Below are 19,327 nucleotides of genomic sequence, written 5' to 3'. Positions count from 1 at the left end.
AGATTCTAGGGAGGGGGGGGAGGTGTTCCAGAACAGTGAAACACCTACCTCCATGTTCACTTTACAGCTGGAAGGGAACCTGTTTGACTTGAACACAGACCGGGTTGTATTGTGGACTTGGCAATGAGGGTGAACCTGTGAGCAAATTACCCTTGGAAGGGTGGTGAGTGACATCAGCTATATGGAGTTCAACATGCAGCCACTGAATGTTATTGATCGAAAAGTAGGGGCTTGTTAGCATGTGTGGAAATGTCTCTGAATATTTATCTAAGTAGAACACCACCTATAGCATACTACCAAAGTGTGTAGTGTGTCTGACGGACAGCAGTGGCTCTGCAACAAAGAACACCTTGGCTAACTGGTTTCTGCCAGAGAATGAGTGAGGTTGTGGGTCTGGGATGAACAAATGTCTAAACTCTAAAACATGATACACAGACAAGGGCACGTTTGTTCCTCACTGTCGTTTTTATTGTTGTTCACAACATGACGGTGTCTGCCTCCCCAAGAATGGACGATGCCAGAGGTGGAACACAAAAAAAAAAAAAAAGAATATATACTATTTGCCAGAGTCCCACTCGACCGGTCACAACTCTCCTTCCCTGGCAATAGAGAACAGTAAAACTCCAGCCAACACATTTAAAAAGGTCAAAGGTGACGCCAAATCTCCCAGCATTCCCTTCAACCATTTCCTAAATTCCTCCACAAGGCAGTGGTGACCAATTTGTGAAGGGCATCGTGGGTTTGCTATTTCTTTTTCTATATGGCACCGACAGCAAGACCATGTTAAAGTTCTAAAGACACATCCATGAAAATAAATCATTTCTCAATTTAAAAACGTACAAGTCTTTTTTTGATGCATTATGATTTGCAACCAGGCACATCCTTTGTTTTTTTTTTCTTTGTTTTTTCCTTCCCTTCTCTTGTTCTTTTTGAAGATGGATCCAGAACTAATCCCATTCCATTTCTTTGAGTCGGTGAATTCTCGTTCCTCCTTGGACATGCCCTCCTGCCCCGCCCCCTTTCAACCCTCATGCCACCTGTTACTGTGGCGACAGTGAGGCAGGGGAGCGGAAAGGGGGCGTCTCTTCTCACACGGCCAAAGTCGAAGGCGCGTTTCATTTACGGGTTCACCCTGTCACTCCAATCCTTGCGATGCGTCTTGATTGGCTTTCCACAGTGCCAAGTCCCGCCCATCTTCTGTCCAGTAGGAGATCCCTTTAGATTCTCGTCTGCTGCGGTCTTCAGCCTCTTTGCCGTCACCTCTGAATGTTCGCCAAAATATTTAACCTGAGGAAGAAAAACAATGGCGATCTTACTGACACTACCAATGTAAATCAGATCAGATTTTTTTTTTTTAACCATCTAAAGACATGGAGTGAAAGGAGTCTGCAGATCCCAGTGTGGGGGCTGTTTGGGTTTCTGGGTTGATGCCGTACCTGGTGTTCTGGCAGAGCTCTTTGGGCGTGGCTATCGGAACAATCTAGTGAACTCCCGGATAGCCCAGCACACCTGCTTACACTCCTCCGCACTGGAGAGATGGACAGATGGAGAAAGAGGGGGTGGCAGGGAGAGAAAGGGCAACGTTATTAATGTGGTGCATTTACATGGTAAAGGTTATTTCAAATGAAATCGGAAAAGAAAGGTCATTGAACACATTCAGGCTTGCCATTTATTCAAGGTCACTTTATATTAATCTGAACTGAAATGAACCCATGTCTAGCCTGCAGTTTGTCTCACAAGTCTCCTACTGTGAACTCAAGGTGCTCCCTCAGAAATACTATCGGATTCCTGCTTACAAGCCAAATTAAAGCAGGAAGCACCAGTGACTACCGGTATATCAATAAAAGAGTGGTCAGATGAAGCAGATGCTCAGCTACAGGACTGTTTTGCTAGCACAAACTGGAATATGTTCCGGGATTCCTCCAATGGCATTGAGTAGTACACCACATGTCATTGGCTTCAATAAGTGCATCGATGACGTCGTCCTCAGTGACCGTACATACATACCCCAACCAGAAACCATAGATTACAGGCAACATCCGCACTGAGCTAAAGGCTAGAGATGCCGCTTTCAAGGAGCGGGACTCTAAACCGGAAGCTTATAAGAAATCCCGCTATGCCCTCCGACGAACCATCAAACAGGCAAAGCATCAATACAGGACTAAGATCGGGTCGTACTGCACCGGCTCTGACGCTCGTCGGATGTGGCAGGGCCTGCAAACCATTACAGACTACAAAAGGGACGCACAGCCTACTGGACGAGCTAAACTACTTCTATGCTCGCATCGAGGCAAATAACACTGAAATATGCATGAGAGCACCAGCTGTTCCGGAAGACTGATCACCTTTAGACAGGTAAACATTCGCAGGGCCAGGCGGATTACCAGGACGTGTACTGCGAGCATGCGCTGACCAACTAGCAAGTGTCTTCAATTACATTTTCAACATCTCCCTGTCCGAGTCTATAATACCAACATGTTTTAAGCAGACCACCATAGTGCCTGTGCCCAAGAACACTAAGGTAACCTGCCTAAATGACTACCGACCCGTAGCACTCACGTCTGTACCCATGAAGTGCTTTGAAAGGCTGGTCATGGCTCACATCAACACCATCATCCCAGAAACCCTAGACCAACTCCAATTTGCATACCGCCCCAACAGATCCACAGATGATGCAGTCTATTGCACTCCACACTGCCCTTTCCCACCTGGACAAAAGGAACACCTATGTGAGAATGCTATTCATTGACTACAGCTCAGCGATCAACACCATAGTGTCCTCCAAGCTCATCAATAAGCTAAGGACCCTGGGACTAAACACCTCCCTCTGCAACTGGATCCTGGACTGCCTGACGGGCCACCCCAGGTGGTAAGGGTAGGTAACAACAAATCCGCCACGCTGATCCTCAACACAAGGAACCCTCAGGGGTGCGTGCTCAGTCCCCTCCTGTACTCCTGTACTCCTGTTCACTCTTGACTGCACGGCCAGGCACGACTCCAACACCATCATTAAATGTACCGATGACAACAGTGGTAGGCCTGATCACCGACAATAACGAGACAGCCTACAGGGAGGTGGTCAGAGACCTGGCCGTGTAGTGCCAGGACAACCTCTCCCTCAACTTGATCAAGACAAAGGAGATGATTGTGGACTACAGGAAAAAGAGGACCGAGCACGCCCCCATTCTCATCGACAGGGCTGCAGTGGAGCAGGTTGCTTGGTGTTCACGTCACCAACAAACTAACATGGTTCAAGCACACCATGACAGCCGTGAAGCGAGCACAACAAAACCTATTCCCCCTCAGGAGACTGAAAAGATTTGGCATGGGTCTTCAGATCTTCAAAAGTTTCTACAGCTGCACCATCCTGACTGGTTGCATCACTGCCTGGTATGGCAACTGCTCGGTCTCCAACCGCAAGGCACTACAGAGGGTAGTGCGAACGGCCCAGTACATCACTGGGGCCAAGCTTCCTGCCATCCAGGACCTCTATACCAGGCGGTGTCAGAGGAAGGCCCTGAAAATTGTCAAAGACTCCAGCCACCCTAGTCATAGACTGTTCCCTCTGCTACCACACGGCAAGCGGTACTGGAGCACCAAGTCAAGGTCCAAGATGCTTCTGAACAGCTTCTACCCACAAGCCACAAGCCTCCTGAACATCTAGTCAAATGGCTACCCAGACTATTCACATTGCCCTCCCCTCTCCACTGCCACTCTCTGTTGTCATCTATGCATAGTCACTCTAACTCTACCTACATGTACATACTACCTCAACTAACCGGTGCCCCCGCACATTGTACCGGCACCCCCACTGTATATATTGTTATTTTTTTTACTGCTCCTCTTTAATTACTTGTTACTTTGATCTCTTATTCTTATCCATATTTTGTGAAACTGCACTGTCGGTTAGGGGTCATACGTAAGCATTTCAGTCTAAGGTCTACACCTGTTGTATATGGCTAATGTGACAAATCAGATTTTAGCTGTCATCTATCTGAAGCACCCATTCCCTCAGAGACACTGCGTGGGAGGGAGGAGCGCTGGACAACTGGAGCAGGGACGCTTCTAGGCGAGCTTGAACTTGTGGCAGGGAATCCATGAGGTTTCCCTACTCCGGTTTCCCAGCGTTCCACTGGAGCAGCTTGTTTGAGCACGCCCAGTGACACATGAGCTCTTCCCAGAGTCAGAACATCGACAGCTGACAGGGAGGAAACTACTATGCAGAGTTTCACCTGACATAACTCCTGAACCTATGAGGACAACATGTGGCTAGTTAGATCATTTCTGGCAGGAAGGAATGCACCTGATTACATTTGAGAAGAATGGAAGGAGCGTGGTTGTGATATGCTCACCTGGTGACCTGCTTGTGGAAGTCTGTGAGCTGTTTGTGTGTGACGGTCACCGCCCCGCCTGACGTCTCTTTAGGAAGCCCCTTCAGCGCATTCTCCAGCCAGCGGCAAAACGTCTAGAAAACATATCCGCAACGTTTAACATCAAACGCACATCAGGACGCAATGCAATTGAAGCACTACAACACTTATCTCACGAGTGAAAGTGCTGTCATGCCAATGTCATTGGAAGAGTGTGTGAATATGAATTGTGGTCCCTGTTGAAAGATGTTCTCTTATCGCCATCTTGTGGTATGACAGCGAGCACCTGTTGAAGACACCAGTGTATGTGTACATTCAACTGCATATGTATTGTACAAGTACTGTCAGAACCGAAAGAGCTAAGTGTGTGTGTGAGGTAATGTACGTGTGAGAGACTCACCGGCCTGTCGAACACCATGATCTCCCAGAGCACCTCAGCCACATCGGGGAGTGTGTAAGGCGGCAGGCAGAAGCAGCATGTGTGCATGAGCTGGGTGACCAACTGCTGCCCGTGCTGCCCCATGGCCTGGCCTATTAGCTGCTTCCGCAGCTCAAAGTCATCCTCGTGCTGAAATGGGGGGGAAAAACATGACAATCTGACTGACTGTTGTTATTCAGAGGAGACTTGATTGATCGTCAAACAGTGAATCCCCATGTTTGAGCAAGGTGAGGCACAGATTTGCTAATCTTGATGACATAAGGAATAATTTGGGATACAAATATATTTGTAGATCAGGGATTCTGTGCATTCTGCAACACGAGACGTCAAACAAACTGACTTGAAATAGATTGACTGTTGGGCTGACTCACGTCGTTGCTGACGCCCGTGTGGATGAGGTCTCTGACAAACTTCATGACGCTGCAGTTGGCGTCCCGGTGGTCCAGTGTGGTGGCCGCGATGGCACACTGGATGATGTGGACGATGATGCCACTGCTGAGCAGGGTGACGGGACTACGCTGGACAAACCTGCAGAGAGAAGAAGCGAGAGAGACAGACGGGAAGACAGACATGTCAGAGAGAGAGAGAATCTTCTTTATAACCTGAACGCTGTAAAACAAGTACGCCTATGTCAGGTCCCCAGCAATGGTTAGGTTTCATTCCTGCCACTCAGACAAGACCCATTGAAAGTAAGTGAACTTATTATTTCGAGGGAGAGGAGCAACAGTTTGAACTGTGTTCCAGTTGATTATACCTGGTGGCGAGTCTGAAGAGGTCATCTACTGTGTCTGGGTGGTTACGGAGGCCGTTGGTCTGCTCCAATAGCTGGAAGGTGGGCATACAAAGAGCCTACGGGTAGAGAGAAGGGACAAAGTCAGGTCAAAACCAATAACAACCAGAGTTCCACTGCCACTCTAGTGAACTATGAGTACCTATGAAAGTGGTGTGCGTCCCCTACCTGTAGCATGTCCAGTAGACCTTGTCTGCAGCCCTCCTCCATACCGTACTCATCCACCAGGATGCTGCCCAGATACAGGAAGCAGGAGTGGGGATACACCTGATACACACTGACCATCTGAAACACAACATCTTTACACCTGATACACACATTTTTACACCTGATACACACTGACCAGGGCTTGACACACACCTTTGTGACTGAATTTTTACCTGTCCAAAAGCTCAGGTAAAAAAAGCCCCCCCCTCCTCCTCCACACAAAAAAAATAACACCAGGGCCAAAAAGTTTCCTGAAAATTGTTGTATAATGCAAGGAACCACTTCACAAAATAACATTCATTGTAAATCACTGGTGTTGACAATGGAATGCTGCTGGTCTCTGATCCCATGTATTATATCTCCTACGGTTGGGCCTTGAGCATCCCCCACAAAGTAAAAATACTGGACTGATAAGCTACTGGATAAAACACATGGTCCGTCAACCCTCCATCTGGAGAACTACTGGGTGTGCGGGATTTTGATCCAACCCTGCTCAAACACACCAGTCAGCTTATCAAGGACCTGTTGAGCAATGTGGTGTGTTCGAACAGGGAAGGAGCAAAATCCTGCACACCCAGTAGTTCTCCTGGATGAGGGTTGGCCACTCTGCAACATTACAATCAAATACTTTGTCTTTATAAAATAATTCCCTCATTCAATGAACCAGGGATTAAATGGTTAAGGTGGGCGAGGTAGAACATTTAGAAGTTTATCTATTTGTAAGGTTAAATTATTTAGTGTTCAGGGGAGATCTTGACAGCATAGGAGTTACTTGTCAATTAGGCTATTCTAAGAATAGTTGTTACTATTGAACAGAGGAGAATCCTAGACAATTTTGAGCGCGAGACGGTTTTACAACTGGAGTACGCAGTATTGGTTTCATCAACTGCGCACCCATATCAAATGCATATCAATTCGGTCATACCGAATTGCCGGTGGAAAGTTATTTTAGGATGTCAGACATGACATTTAAGGCATGCTAATAGTTAATATAGTTAACTAGCGAGATTGAAATTCAAAACATTGTATAGTTTGGCTGGTTATCGAGTCTGTCTTTTGCATATCATTATTTTACCTGCTGCGCAAATGTCCCTCTCCGTCTCGCTCTCCCTCCCTCCCTAATCCGGAAACTGGCACACAGCTGACAGACACCTTTACTTTACCAGGATTCTTGTTACTGACCAAACATTTGCTATAACTGGGCAATTAGCTCACTAGCAATTATCATCAACAAATGTTCTAACGCGGCTCGCTATGATCTCAAAAACACACCTCGCGACTGCATGATTGAAACACCACTTTGCGTGTCAGTGCAGGCCTACAATAATAGACGTCTCTGCAGAAATTGGGAGGACAGTGAGCAAAACATCGTATCCGGATGACAGTAATCAAATTATGATCGAAGTAACCTAATTGTTTGATAGAGATTTGTGTGGTTTTTTTTTTTTTTTTACTTTCCCCGGGCAAGCAGACAAGCGTTAATGTTAAGTTCCGCTGACCATCTGAAACGCACACATTATATTAAGGACCTATACTAGAGTAAAAAATTCCAGTAACTTCACAAATTCCCAGAAATCTAGTTTCAAGAGAGAATAATCAGAAAACCAGGGAATCCTTCAACCCAGGAGTTTGGAAAAGTTGCAAACCTATACTGTACATTCAGCCTAACTGTCAGTCACCAGCTGCCCTGGGCTCAACAAGCACCCGGTGGCAAAGGATTTTGTATACACAAATAACAGAGGCCAACCAAGACTTATCCATCTGTATATGGGGCGTATCGTGAACCAAACACAGGGACACGCACCTGTGTGACGAGTGGCTGTAGTAGAGAGGCAGAGCCCTTGCCCACGCAGCGCACAGCAAACCGCAGGCAGCGACAGCAGCGTTCCACGATGCGGTTATCAGCCTGGTGTGTGTTCAGAGTCTCTGATAGGACCGGCCAGATCTACAGAGAACCAAGGAAACGCCCAATATAGATTTACCCTGAGAAGCTGCTGGGAATGACTGTACTCAATCATGGACCCAAGTTGAAGTTAAAATCTGCAGGTGAGAGGAGCACCAAAATTGCCCTATTTGAGCCCCGTTAAAACACAGTCCAATTAATGGGTTGAACAAAGCAGGGTCGTATGCAATGGTAGCTTTGTCCAAATACAACAACAAAAATTGATATAAAAATCTAGAGGGTGAAAAAACTGACAGTTGCTTACCTCCTGGATAACTTTCTGACATGGGTGTGTCTGTCCATTCTCTACGATGGGGTTTGTGTGTCTGGGGGGGAAAAAACAAAAAAAACATTAAGTTGAACATTTCTGCTTAAAATATTAAACAACCAACCCAAATCATCATATCTGTATAGCTACATAAGACAGGTCATGACCTGTGCAACCAGGATATATATAGTATAATGTGTTATAAATGGGTTGAGCGTACCGGAAGATGACTGCTAGTCTGTCCAGCCAGACAGTGGGGTCAGCAGCTTTCCCATTCCCGGGGTCCTGAGAGAGAAGCTGAAGATAAGAGACAAATAAGCAAACCTGTTGGTATCACACAAATACCCAATCCACAAAACTGTTCGTAGAATTGTGCAACACTACAATAGTGTTACACAATTCTACTAAGGTACCTCATACACACAACCAACAACCAAACGGCAGAACACCACACCTTTTTGAGGGCCATGACCTGCACAGCACACAGGTCACTCAAACACTCGGCGATCTTCTCCAGGGGCAGACGAGCCAGGACCAGGGCTGTACCTGCAAGGTAAAACAACCAGCGTTACCACGGTGACAGAGCAACACCGCTGTTTAATACAAATCAACCTCAGTAGGCAATTAAACAAAAAAGACAAACGGAACATCGAGCCACAGTTCAGAATGAACAAATTGCTGACAGATATGGACCAGCAATTGAGACACATTCATAAAACAAGAGATTGAAAGTGAGAGACAGAATAGAGAAGGAGCGGAGCAGAAAGGTGTCATGGTACGCTGACGATTCATGTTCTTTTAAAAATCGGCAATTCTCGTCGATGGGGCTGTAGTGGAGCAGGTTGAGAGCTTCAAGTTTCTTGGCGTCCACATCACAAACAAACTATCTTGGTCCAAAACACACCAAGACAGTTGTGAAGAGGGCACAAAAACCCATTTTACCCCTCAGGAGACTGAAAAGATTTGGCATGGGTCCTCAAAAAGTTATACAGCTGCACCAGAGAGCATCCTGACTGGTTGCATCACCTGCACAACCTCCAACCACAAGGCACTACAGAGGGTACATCACTGGGGCCAAGCTTCCTGCCATCCAGGACCTCTATACCAGACAGTGTCAGAGGAAGGCCCTAAAAAATTGCCATGGGCTCCAGCCACCCTAGTCAAAGACTGTTCTCTCTGCTACCGCACGATAAGAGGTACCGGAGCGCCACGTCTAGGTCAAAAAGGCTTCTACCCCCAAGCCATAAGACTCCTTAACATCTAATCAAATGGCTACCCAGACTATTTGCATTTTCCCCACCCCATCTTTACACGGCTGCTACTCGATCCCTGCAGTGTCACTTTACCTCTACCTACATTTTACCTCGACTAACCGGTGCCCCTGCACATTGACTCTGTACCGGAACCCCCTGTATATATAGTATCATTACTGTTATTTTATTGATGCTCCTTAATTCATTTGTTATATTGATATTTTTTCTTAAACTACATTGTCTGATAAGGGCTTGTAAGTAAGCATTTCACACCTGTTTTATTCAGCGCATGTAACAAATACAATTTTATTCGATTTTTGATCCTTTTTCGAACCTCGCTGGATTAAATGCACCATATTAAAAACATTAAATACAACTGTTACATTAGTGTGTATTTTACCAATTAAATGGTCCGACGGTGAAGTGGAAATTCATATCCCAAAAGAAATAAATTCTCTCACTACAATAGAAAGTTACCCAAATTAGAGAAGATCTTGCTACCATGGAAAGGACAACACCTGTCTATTTGAGGAGAAAAAATATATATAAAAACACCCGATTAATTATTTAGTCATATCCCAATTTACCTTTTTACTCGTGGCCCTACCTACACTCAATTACTTTTTTTATTATTCCACTTCATTTGGAACGGGCCTATTTATATAAATAAATACGAATTAGGAAGGCAGAAATGACTAAATATTAAAGCATTGGACCTCTCACTTAAGGCATACAAAATCTATACTTATATCCGAACTGGTTCTCTAGCAGATTAGTAAGAATGGCTCACCCAGTGTTCAAGAATGACCTTTTTATCTTCAATTCAGAATTCAACTTCACACTTTCGGATATTTTTTAAAACAAGACATAGAAAGCTGGTTTCAATTTCAGTTTAATCCACCAGAAAAGACAGAACAAATATTTCATAGTTTTGATGTCTTCACTATTATTCTACAATGTAGAAAATAGTAAAAATAAAAACCCTTGAATGAGTAGGTGTCCAAACTTTTGACTGGTACTGTATGTAAGTGTATATATGGCAACTAGATATCAAAACGGGATGATCTTCAGAGATAGATGGGAGGGGTTGAGGGTAGCTGAAGGATGGGACTAAAAAACAAACAAAAGATAAGTCATGTAAAATATATTGTGTCCGTAAAAGGTTAACAGTATGTATAAGCTGGAAGTAGAAGTCTAAGTATTGTTGTCCATTAGTTTACTACAATTAGGGGAGGGGTGGTAGGGTTAGGGGAAAATATACATACAAAAAAAAAAAAAAAGTGGGGGATTGAAAATACAGACAATTACACTGACAGATTGTGGCTTCTATCTACACCATAAAAATGATGTAAAAAAATAAGGGTGGCATAAGGTTACCTTTGAGGAGGCCTACGGCGGCTTCGGTCGTCAGGGCGAAGGAGTCGAGGGCGCGCGCGATGTCCAGCAGGCCCTGGAAGTGCTGGGCCATGTGGTCCCGACACACAGAGCAGATGTTATGGATGGCCTTGGCCGCCACGGAAGCAAGGGTCTTCTCCCTCAGGCCCTTCATCAGGTAGTTCAGCACGGGGTCTGAGACATAGAGCGGGGCTAAGGTCATGCACACATCCAGAGTATACAGCCGACAGGCGCACAGACAGAGGCGCGCATTCGTAACACAGCAGGGACATAACAAAACAGAGCGACAGGCATTTGACACAGGAAGGAACAAGGAACGGAAAAATAACGAAAGAAAAATGACAAGGAAATGGAGATGTGCTCAAAACGAGGGGCACATGAAGATGAACCTCTAAAATCGACGAACTCAAAATCACTCAGGACCCGAGCTAAGATATTGACCGTAACGTGACGACTGAACCTACCTAGGAACCGCGGGTTGCGGTCAACGACTTCGCTCATCTCCCCCACCAGCTCAATGCTGGTGTAGCGCACGGCGATATGGACAGTCTCTGGCAGCAGCACCACCTGCTCCAACACCTCTGTCAGAGTGGGGTTGTTCTCACTGACAGGGGGAAAGCATTAGCATGTTACACAAACACCTTGGTGGAAGGATATACAAATCAACAAGTAGCTGTACACATTCTACACGGGAAGCGATTTAGTCGCCGCACATTATTGCTCATTAACAGAACGAAGAGGACACTCACGGGTCTACACTCTTGGCGATGGCAGCCATGATGAAGAGAACAGCCTCGGTCACCTCCCAGGGAGGGTTCCCTTCTTTTAGAGTGGAGTACAACTGAGAGAGCAAGAGGGAGGAAGGGAGAGAGAGAGAGAAAAGAAAAAAGAGAGAGAAGGAAGTCGGTATAGTTTGTCATCTTAATGACATCATTTGAACTTGTAATTTCCAAAAAGGTAGCTACCTGGGAGAAACATTCCATGGAGCCCACAAGGAAAATGACATCCTTCACAAGATCAGACACCCTCATCCTGAACTCCCCAAAGTCATCAGTGTCTTCTGGGATGCCCTCCTGTGGATCAACACAAAAGTGGAGACCGTGAATGAATGATATAGTGCTGCCAAAGTTAAATGATGTACTGAACTACTAAATTAGATGCACATGGCTATGGGATTCTACAATCAGATATGACACAAGAAGAGTATTGGGGAGTACGGTCGGCATCACTGGAGTTGGTTAAGGACTCCTTGTCATGTGGCGGGTGGTCCTTACGTGGTCGGGGTCTAGTTGGCAGTGGCGGGCCAGGCCGTGCAGCAGTCTCTGGATATAGGGTCTGAAGATGCCGTGGAGGGCAGGGTCGTTGGTCTTATACAGGTTCTCTCCCAGACGATACCAGAAGTTAAAGGAGATCTCCACGACCTGAGATGAACCAGAAGAGAACGCACACACTTGAAATCCACCCAAAGCAACAGAGTGTGTGCGCGCGAGCGTGTGTGTGTGTCATGTGTTGTGTACCTCATATTGAGGGTGTCCTGCACAGATGAGCAGTAGCTCAAGTGTCCGCAGGTCTCCCATGCCCTGGCCTGGACTCCTGACTGTCGTCTCCAGAAACGTCTCACACAACTCAGTGAAGATCCTACAGTAATTCAACACTCTGAGAACAAAAGGAGAAGGAGAGAGTTGTGGATAAAAGTTATTCTTTTCTTCCACACAGAGGACAGCCGAGAAGAGACAGAAGAGCTCAACATCAAGAGCAATGGAGAGGGATAGGTTTGGGGCAGGAAGGGGTGTGGTGATTGGATAGGTGATCTTGGTGTACGTATGAAAAGGGGAGTAGCGTGTTTGTACTTGTCGAGGTCCTCCCGTGCCACGGCCATGTGGTAGGCTGTCTCCAGCGTGAGGACGCCCTGGAAGAGCTGCAGGGCCAGGGGCATGTGCGTGTCCACGTTCTCGATGGCGTACAGCGCTGAACACACGCAGTCAGATGCGGCCTCGTGCAGGTTAGTGGAGGTCTCGTCTCTCTGCTGCCAAACAGACAGACAAAAAAAAAGAAAAGAGAACAGTACATCAAAGAGATGTTCCGGCTGAAAACTATAAACCATGCACTGTGCATACAAGCGACTGGCATTCTAAACCGGCATAAATTATTGCCCTGCCCCCCCATGGTTGTTGCATAAATAAGTGTTAGGAACAAATGCCGCTACAATGTTGAGAGACTTTGGGAGTATTCTAAAAGTTGTTTGTTTTTTGGGAGTGTGTCACTAGCACTGTTAATTTGTGATTCCAAAATGCGATGAGAGAGAGCGAGAGAAAGCAAGACAAAGAGGGAGAGAAAGAGACCGAGACACAGACATACCAGCACTTGGAAAAGGACCATGAGAAGCTGGTTGTTGGCCATGAAGTTGCTGTCCAGGACTCCCAGGTTGAACCAGCTCCCCAGACAGCGGAACACCTTGATCAGCATTTTCTCATTGCTGCCAGACTTCTCCACACACGTCATCTGTAGACAGAGTGACAACACACACACACACGCGCTAACACAGATCCTTATCAAAACCACAATGCTGTGTTCAAAGCCAAATGCACAAGGAAGTTCACCCAACAAAACAGTCACGACAGGTGTAATCAATATTGACTCCAAGCAAATTGTTGATTGAAGTAACCCTCAACAAACAGTATAGTTCTGTTTCTTTTCTGTTCGTTTTGGGAGGACAACTCCTACATTCTTACACTTAACATCTACAGTCAAACTTGGACATTCTGCAGAGAAAGATATACTGCAAAGTGAGTGGTTCAGTTCGTCCCTCTAAGGTAGTGGTAGTAGTTGAAAAGCGTTGTGATAATGAGGCCGTACACCCCAGGGTTTTAAATTGAGATGATGAACCCACGGGAGGTCTGCTTATCCAGTAAGGGGGAGTGGTGGCGGGTGCTCTAGTTTAGACCAGCTTAATCAGGTGGGTAAAATAGGCTAGTATGTGAGAGTGTTGGCAAGAGAAAGAGGAATGGATAGAACTCTCACCAGTAGGGTGACCACAGTACTGGAGTAATAGGCCAGGTCCTCGATGATCTCTGTCCTGCGATTGGCTCCGATGCGTAGGGAGCGGCTGTGGACCTCCTCGGGGAGCACTGTAAGGATCTCTATCAGAAACGTCATGGAGCTGACGTCATTGCTATACCTGAGAAAAAAAAGAGAGACAATGAGAGAAAGAGGTGCAAGGAGAGTGGAGGAGAGACGGCAACAGTCGGTTATGAGAAAATTAGCATGAAGGAGATGTATTTTAAGCTTAATGTCACCTCAAACATACCAACTCATTAACTATTTTCAATAGCATTCAACTTTATAGAACCACCTACAGTGGTCTAATATCCTGTAAATCTTGCATGCTGTTATCCACAGATGCGATCCGAGATGGGTGGTTGAGTGCTAATGGGAGGGGTCTTACTTTTCAATGAGGGTGTGGACACAGCCCTTCCAGGAGGCCATCTGTAGGGCGAGGTCTGCAATGGCCAGAGCGAGCTGAGAATGGGACAAGAGAAATGAGACAAGCAACCAGGAAGAACTTGTAAGGATTAGAGTATCTTAATGCCACATAATATTGTACTTGTTAAATTGTACCACACCTACTCCTCTGTAGTGGTACATTGGGGTAAATGCTAGATTTCTATTGTGCATTGCTAAGCCTTTGGAACATTTAGACAGGCAGTGGGACATTCCTTGAGAGCATTCTAGGCGCATGAAGTCTGCAGACAGAAATCCAAGTCATCGTGGAGTTTCAGTGGTCACTGTGACAGGGTGGACAATAATTTGATGGGAAGTGCATTACTCCAAGTTACATCGAGGGTGAGGTGGCCATTACCTGGGTGACGATGATGGGGGAGAGGTCTTTGAGGCTCTGTATGTGTGAGAGCAGGGAGTCTCGGAGGGCGATATGGGTCTCTGGGGGGAGCTCAAAGAACGACATCTGGATCTTCATCTTCATGGTCTGAGCGGCAAAGTAACAAGATTCCACGTCCTGTTTCAGCTGGAGGAGCTGGTCTGCCATCTCCCACGCGTACATCTGCAGGGAGGGGAGACGGGGAGCAAAGTTAGCGCCACCATTAACTTTATTCAGACAGTACATTATTCGTACTGATTCCTTTACACTTGTGTGTGTATAAGGTAGTTGTTGTGAAATTGTTAGGTTATATTACTACATGGTCGGAACTAGAAGCACAAGCATTTCGCTACACTCGCATTAACATCTGCTAACCATGTGTATGTGACAAATAAATTTGATTTGAAGGTTACCGAAACAAGTAAGTCAAAAAACGGGATACTGGTAAACCCGACAGTTTTACACACACACAGGCCTACACAGCTAAATGGTCTGTAAAGGATACCCAGGAACAATCAACTGACTAAACAGGGTGGAAAGGACACACATTGCTGCTTGCAGGACTTGTAATAAAATATTTTATAACATTCCTTTTTGTAATAACTAGAACAGTGGCAAATATGAAAATCAAAGCTTATTCCAAAATAAAACAAACCCCCACCTCATTGTTTGTAACCCCGAAGGGAAAAAAAGGTCTTTCAACTAGCCACATTGAGCCCAGTTTCAAATGATCACTGAGAATAACTGTTGCAGACTTGAGATGCGTCACTTCTGTTATGTTACATCATGTTTTTTTACTTTAAAATAGGTGTCGACTGTGATAAGGTCTCGGGAAATAAGCGTTGTCTGCTAAATTAACAAAGCAAGGCTATGCAATTATACAGCCATAGGCTTCTACAAGCAAGTGCCACTGCTGAGGTTACTGCCTTTTTGAAGACTGTTCCATAATATAACCGTTTGATAGTAAAGTTTCAATAACTTGCTATAAATGGACAATATATATGGGGCAATTTAGCAATTAGGATTTGTTATCTGTAATGGTTATCATAAATTAGGCATTGTTGCACACTGTTAGCATAGGCCTACAGGAAAAATATGAACATTGTATTTTTTTATATATTTTTTTCCCCCATTCGAGAACTCAGAAAAAAATTGTGAGTACTCGAACAGTCAAAATGTTTTTAAATGCCCATCCTAGTAAATGGATCACTATGCTTACATTCTCAGTTCTGCATCCCTACCTACTCAAAATATTTCTAAACCCTATTCACGCAAAGACCCAAAAGGAGTAGGCCTATTTACAAATACAGTAGGCCAAATCTGATATCCTTCCTATGCGTTCACCATCGGGTGTCTTTAGCTAGCTGCCTTCGTAGAGGGCTTGTTGCCTTAACCAACAGTTGGTCTGCTGTTAGACATTCTGGAGTATGGTATAAGGACTGTAAAGTATAACCTGGTAAAATGTGTATGAGAATTTATATAGTAAAGTTTAACAGCCAAGCCCCTTCCCAATTTGTCCCCAGTGTCCAGTATGTCCTGGCAGCCTGGGTGAAAAAGCTGCTGACAGCACAGACCACATACAGTGCTCATCACTCAGATGGCTCCTGCTCTCCCAAATTAGACCGTTCAGATCCCCAAGTGCCAGCAAACTCAGGAGGTTGCTGGTGTCACAGTCTAACGTGTTTAAAAACGTGTTAAGCAACATTGCATTTTTTTCATAGGGAATCAATATTTGACTTTGTGAGGCCTTTCTGTGGGAACTTCATGATAGTGGGGGGAAATTGCGTTTTTGAATCAAGTTACCCTCAATGCAACCTGCGGGAAGGCCATTATATAAATTATTACAGTAATAAATTAAAGTTGGTAGGAATACGTAGCAGCAACATGTAGGTGGGCCGTATTTCAATCACTGATTGTCCGATGACAGACAATGATTGCATTTCCTGCAGGAGTCAAGGCAGTAACCAATGAATATGCGGAAACCAGACCGATGCAGCACCATGGGAGGAAAAAAAACAAACAGATGCGGAAATAATAAAACGGCGAACGTTAACCAGCAGCAAACAACTAAGTGGCACATACCATTTACCCAACAGTATCAACAGTATCAACATAAATGGAAGTTGTTAGTGTAACTAGCCAAGTTAACGTTCGCTGACTAACTCGAAGCAAAAGCCTACATGGCAATATCGTTAAACCGCTAACGTTATCTAGCGAGACAACACGCCCCTCTACTTAGCAATTTAGCCATATGTGGCTAGAACAGCAAGTTCCCTAGCAAGTATTGGACGCTATCATGGTAGCCACCCTCGCCTCGCGCTCTTCCTGTGCTATGACCGGCTAACGTTGCTGTCATTAGCGCGAGCTACTAATTATGTAAAGACAGCTACTGTAGTTGGCTAGGGTTAACTAAACAACTAGCTAGCAATAACTGGATGTTAACTTGGTGTGTGGCTAACTAGCTAGCATTTTCAAACACCATGGATTGTTTGACTACACGCGAGAAAAGCTAGCTACTGTTTGCCTTCATTATCTTCGTTGCACCGAGAAATCCCCCATAGATTTATCCCCGTTTCCATTTGACAGTTACTAGCGGGCTAGTAGTAGAAAGGGGAACTGTGTGGCTAATGCTAACTAGTTAGTTATCTAACGAAATAGCTTAACTGGCTAATGCTATGCAGTTTGTTGCTAGCTAGCGTGTGAATCTATGCTCATTCATTCGTTGTTGGGTTAGCATACACAAATCAGATGGTTTTATATCACCACGGTATTACGCATTCTGATGCAATGTTTTGTTTTCGGCCTCACACGACCTGCCTAGCCATGTCTTGTTCTAGGCCCATTCCAAGTCCCCCCCATCTCGCAAGTTTACTTACCGATCTCTGTAGCTCCCCCAGCCACACAGAGGCTCGCTCTTTGCCGGCGGGGTCCGGATCATGATAAAGAGCCTGAACAGCTTGATACACAAGTGCGACTGTCGGTTTCTCCATAGCGCTATGCTACGTTCCGGGTTACAGTTTAGGGTAAATGCGAAGGCGCTACAAGTTCCACAGTTTATGTTCAGACGGGGTAATATTTATTCGTTAGTTGTGCTCGCTGTTCCGACCGCCATCTCAATCGCACACAGGTTCCCCGTGTGTGTCACCGACAAACGCCCCCGTCTAGAAATACAGATACAGGAACTAAAAGCTATACTTCACATATTCGAGGGACACAATGGGTCTCTTTTACTGTTATTGTAAAACAAGTAGTAAAAACGAGAAACACCATATCAATGTAATTGAATTTATGGTTGCAATGTATAACTATGTAGCTAGGCGGTATGTACATTTTTTTTTGTAAGAGAACCCCAATATACACTGAAAGACCACTAGATATCAGCAAAGCGCATGATTTACAACAGTTGTTCTCAAACTGGGGTACCTGTACCAAAAAGACCTATTAATCTGTGCTAGGAGTACCTACCTGGTCTATCCACAGGAGGTGTTTGGGAATATGCATAATAACATTTTCTTTACTATCAGATGGACATGAGGGGGTACTTCCGTTCAGACTGAGTGAAACGTGGTTATAGTAACCAAAAAAGGTTGAAAACTACTTACAGCAATGAACCAGATCCCTCAAATCAAATGTTATTGGTCACATACACACAGTTAGCAGATGTTAATGCGAGTGTAGCAAAATGCTTGTGCTTCTAGTTCCAACAGTGCAGTAATATCTAACAAGTAATCTAACAATTCCACAACAACTACCTAATACATACAAATCTAAAGCAGCAGCTGAAAAGATGAGCTCCTACAAATATTGAAATTTAAATGTTTTTTTAGAGTAAAGTACATCGAAAAAAAATCAAAAGAAAACTGCAAACTGAATAGGAGACCAAACAAGCAGCAAACAAAGAAGAAAGGCTTTTGAAAAAGTAACAATTTTTCATAAAATTATACCGTTTTCTTAGCTAGCTAAGTTGTTTACCTGTTGCTAGGCAGTTGCTAGGGACATTCCTGAAAGAAGCTAGCTAGCTAACAAGGAGTGTCTAGTTGGCAGAAGAGAAGAAGGGACAAAGAAGGGACAAAGTGGGACAAAATAAGGACAGAAGAAAAGGGAAAGGGGACATTAAGGTGAAGCAGTCCTCTAAAGACACAAAAGACAATAATACAAGAAACAACACTTCTATTGCCTCTCCCTCTATGATACGCACTTCCGGTTTGGTTTGGAGCGAGTAGTTGCATTCCGCTTTGCTCCACAGGTAGTATTACAGGTAGTATTACATTTCATTTCATTACAGTACAACAGTTTGATTTGTTTGATCTTAGCTGGCTACATAGCCGTCTTTGTATCCAAGATAATTGTGTAGTCTTGAGTAATTGTCGAGGTTACCTAGCCAGTTAGAGGTTACCTAGCCAGCTACATTTTCAAACAAAGTCAACAACGCAGCCACTGCTAGCTAGCCTATTTCACCAGCCAGCAGTACTATATCATTTTAGTCAATAAGATTTTTTGCAACGTAAGCTTAACTTTCTGAACATTCGAGACGTGTAGTCCACTTGTCATTCCAATCTCCTTTGCATTAGCGTAGCCTCTTCTGTAGCCTGTCAACTATGTGTCTGTCTATCCCTGTTCTCTCCTCTCTGCACAGACCATACAAACGCTTCACACCGCGTGGCCGCTGCTACTCTAACCTGGTGGTCCCAGCGCGCACGACCCACGTGGAGTTCCAGGTCTCAGGCAGCCTCTGGAACTGCCGATCTGCGGCCAACAAGGCAGAGTTCATCTCAGCCTATGCTTC

The 19,327-nt window shown here is 45.0% G+C and overlaps 1 protein-coding gene across 3 annotated transcripts; it reads right to left on the bottom strand.

Moving 5' to 3' along the window:
• Positions 1–446: 446 nt before the first annotated feature.
• LOC139566074 (transportin-3) lies at positions 447–17,700 on the bottom strand. 3 transcript variants are annotated; one of them, XR_011673048.1, is made up of 23 exons: positions 17,418–17,677; positions 14,524–14,724; positions 14,110–14,183; positions 13,686–13,842; positions 13,023–13,166; positions 12,515–12,690; positions 12,182–12,320; positions 11,939–12,085; positions 11,630–11,737; positions 11,414–11,505; positions 11,129–11,268; positions 10,647–10,838; positions 8,471–8,562; positions 8,237–8,313; positions 8,014–8,074; positions 7,611–7,751; positions 5,768–5,884; positions 5,564–5,658; positions 5,181–5,337; positions 4,771–4,938; positions 4,353–4,656; positions 1,437–1,528; positions 447–1,287 (listed from the first exon to the last, which is right to left on the bottom strand). XR_011673048.1 is itself a non-coding variant. In XM_071386960.1 (23 exons), exons 1-22 carry the CDS (start codon positions 17,529–17,531, stop codon positions 1,468–1,470), a joined length of 2,766 nt encoding a protein of 921 aa, XP_071243061.1. In that variant the 5' UTR covers positions 17,532–17,700; the 3' UTR covers positions 447–1,287; positions 1,437–1,467. The 3 variants fall into 3 exon arrangements, 2 of the variants coding, with proteins under 2 accessions (XP_071243061.1, XP_071243062.1); XM_071386960.1 differs by having other exon boundaries at positions 4,353–4,465; positions 17,418–17,700; XM_071386961.1 differs by lacking the exons at positions 447–1,287; positions 1,437–1,528 and adding an exon at positions 4,106–4,250 and having other exon boundaries at positions 4,353–4,465.
• Between the last annotated feature and the right edge of the window lie 1,627 nt (positions 17,701–19,327).

Source organism: Salvelinus alpinus, chromosome 37 (genome assembly GCF_045679555.1).
Source record: "Salvelinus alpinus chromosome 37, SLU_Salpinus.1, whole genome shotgun sequence".
In the NCBI taxonomy this organism is placed as follows: Eukaryota; Metazoa; Chordata; class Actinopteri; order Salmoniformes; family Salmonidae; genus Salvelinus; species Salvelinus alpinus.
The sequence above is the reverse complement of the archived record's forward strand: the minus strand, read 5'-3'. Positions and strand labels throughout refer to the sequence as shown.